This window comes from Aplysia californica, unplaced genomic scaffold, assembly GCF_000002075.1.
Source record: "Aplysia californica isolate F4 #8 unplaced genomic scaffold, AplCal3.0 scaffold00689, whole genome shotgun sequence".
In the NCBI taxonomy this organism is placed as follows: domain Eukaryota; kingdom Metazoa; phylum Mollusca; class Gastropoda; order Aplysiida; family Aplysiidae; genus Aplysia; species Aplysia californica.
The window spans coordinates 126,412-129,463 of record NW_004797959.1 but is presented as its reverse complement, the minus strand read 5'-3'; the positions used below and the strand labels follow the sequence as shown (position 1 = coordinate 129,463).

General features: G+C 43.7%; 1 protein-coding gene across 4 annotated transcripts in view; it reads left to right on the top strand.

Annotated features, from left to right (window-relative positions):
* Window positions 1–3,052, top strand: part of LOC101856986 (ataxin-2) — a 38,159-nt gene that overhangs the window by 16,024 nt on the left and 19,083 nt on the right. For all 4 annotated transcript variants that reach the window (XM_013088125.2, XM_005108433.3, XM_005108432.3 and 1 more), the window contains exon 10: window positions 2,104–2,783. In XM_013088125.2, the coding sequence (XP_012943579.1) occupies window positions 2,104–2,783 (680 nt within the window). The remainder of the gene's footprint in view (window positions 1–2,103; window positions 2,784–3,052) is intronic.

The following is a 3,052-nucleotide window of genomic DNA, read 5'->3' as shown; positions in this document are numbered from 1 at the left end:
TTTTCACATCCTACTGTGCTAGGCCCCTTTTTGGTAGTAAATTTTTAAAAGACAATAATATTACTAAATGGATTTTTAAACCAACCTATTTTGATAGTTCCTTAATCTTTTAAATGAACTCCCGATAAAAGGGACCTTGTTTTCGGCAATTTTCGAAAAGAAATTTGATGTTGAAGTCATTATAAAGGAATGTGCCCGCTGCTAGCGGCTCAGCTTGCTGGAGATAAAGAGTTAACTTTCCTTACGAGGAAAGGTACTCCAATTATACATGACCTATTTTTAAAAAAAAAAATTTGAGCTGTTTCGTTGAAAAATATTGACCAAAATTGATGGCTGACTCCCTCAAACTATTACAAATGAACAAGCAACGTAAACATTAACCTGTGGATGTAGAATGTGCTCAGAAAGAATTAAAAATGAGAATGTTTACAGGTGGTTAGTAAGAAAGCTACATCAAGTGGCTACGGCTATGCGCAGGTAAGGGGCATGGGGGCTCTTATGGTCAAGAGGTTGAGGTGTTCGCCTATCATTGAATAGGTCCCGAGTTTGAATCCGGATAGTGACGGAACGTTTCCTCTTTTCACATCCTTCCTTCTTTCTAACATTGTTCTGTTGTCTGCTTTCGTCTCCACTTTCTTCCCACACCCCATCACCTCCATAACCCCTTACTACTGCTTTCAGCCACTCCCCTGATCTTATGATCCCGTGTGCAAGTTGTGTATGTCAAAGATTCCTTAGTGGCCCCAAATTGATAAGAGTATGCTTTGGCCGCCACCCTGGCAAATACAAAATTTCCTACCATCTGGAAATGTTAAATGTGTCCTGCATGCACATATGGCCCAGGGATGAAAGTTTTCCTTCTACTTGAACCCATTCGCGGGATTCTCTCTGGCTACTCCGGACGGGCAAGTCTTCCATAGCCGGTAACGCTACCGTAGTTTTTATTCCATCTGCGTGCGACAAATTTCTGTTGTTGTTTTTTTAATCGTATTTTTAAAAAAATAAACAAATATGTACCTGGTGTTTAAAAAAATCCTAATAAAGAAAAAAACGTCAGTAGGTACCTAGCCTAGTATTGAAAAAGACGTAGTTTTGGAGCGTAGCGGGTTTTTCCAATAATTGATTCATTTTCTTCCCGATCCTAACTTTCGGTGGGAATGGCTTGCGATGCTTTAACGGACTGCTGAAGAATCCTCTCCATCACTTTGTGCTCTCTAGCATCCTTTTTGTGTTCGTTGCACTGTTGAAAAAAAGATACTTCAGACATTTGCTTCATCCACGTATTTTGATCAAAGTGGGAGTAGTTTGTTCCTTGTGAATAGTTTTTGGCAGTGGATTTGGAAAATTATTGATAGGCCTACATATATTGTACTAAACAGGCAATTTGCGTTGATCCGAGTGTATTCAGGCGGCATGGAATTTACTATGAACTTTCCGGGCTTTCCGTTCTCTAACAACAGAATTTTCAGGCAAATTCATCTCTTATCACTTTCACCCATGATATGACCATATACAGTTGCAAGGGCAGTAAAACACTTACCTAAAAAAAAATTTTTAAGGTAAGGGGCTCTTCCAGTTCACAGCATAACGTGGCAAGTGACCTTTCGGTGTTGTTTGTACTCAATTTGCTGTTTGTGGGTGGAACGTACTTTATTTCTGAACAATATCTATCACTTTTATGTGTGTTTTTTTAACGGTCATTATAGAAACAAAACTGGATTGAATCCATTGAATCAAAATAGTGCTTTCAGTGAAGAAGACAAATGAATCCCCTACTGCTTTCATTGTTATGCGCTTACAAGAGAGTTTGCTTGGAAAACGCAGAGATGCTCATTGTACAGGTAAATTTGGAAATCAAGATTTTGCACTTTGTATATAGTCTTGGTGCAGAACAGTATGATTGTTAAATTTCACAGTCTGAAAATTGGGGATTTATTGTTTTTCATCCTGTAGTCCGTTTGCACCTCCGTTAAAAAGAAACATTGACTTTGTCAGTGTCAGTTTTTGCTTAAGCAAAGATTTTAAAAAATACAATTTTGTTACGCTTTTGTGATCGAGAGCTCTGTTGACAGTCAAGTCTTTTACCTCTGAATATATTTTCAGGTACACTATTCCTGCTCTCCGAGGGGACGGTGAGCCACCAGTACGAAATGGTAGTGCCCGCGGTCAGGGCAGGGGTCCTCAGCGTCAAAACTCCCCTTATTCTTCCAGCCATGGCCATCACGTTCACTCGATGAACACGCGGCAAATGAACAATCACTACCACCAAGGGCCTCCGCCCCCCAGCTCATCAGGACCCCCTCTGAACCGGAATCAAGGCGGGCCCCCGTCGATGCATCATCAGAGACAACCTCCGCAACAGCAGGGGAGTCACCCCCCACCCCACGGCCCCCCGGGCAGCCACTCCCCGCACCCCTACCACCACCACCATCATCAGCAGCAGCAGCAGCAGTCCCTGCACGCCGGGCACCCTTCCCATCAGCATCCGCAGCAAAGATCCCAGCAGCAGTTGTTGCCACCCCAGCAGCAGCAACAGCAGAAAGGTCCACCCCCTTCACACCCTCCTCCCCACCACCCCCAGGTGCAAGGCTCTATACAACAACAGCAACAGCACCACCCCTCCTCCTCCCAGCAGCAGTTGCCTCCTCCCCCTCCACAGCCCTTGCAGCATTCTTCTGTTCCTCCTCAGCAGCAGATCAACCTGAAGCACGCGCCTCCAAGTATGAACGGCGCTTCCGGCGCACAGAATGTACGGCGCCATATACCACAGCCTGTCAACGGAGGTGAGTGCAATTCTGTTGGAGGGGAGAAGTGCCTTGGTAAAAGAAAGGTTCAGAGAACAACACTTTTTTTTTCTTCTTAAGATTAGAAATACAGTTAAACCTGCTTTAAAGCCTACCCTTCCAAGACAATCGCCTGCGACCACTACTTTTCTCCTTGATAATGGATGGCTGTGTTGGACAATTTCAACTATGATTTAGCCCTAGGGGTGGTAACATATGAAGTGGTTTCACTGAATTGAACCTTTTTATTTCTGTCTCAGTGGCTCCCC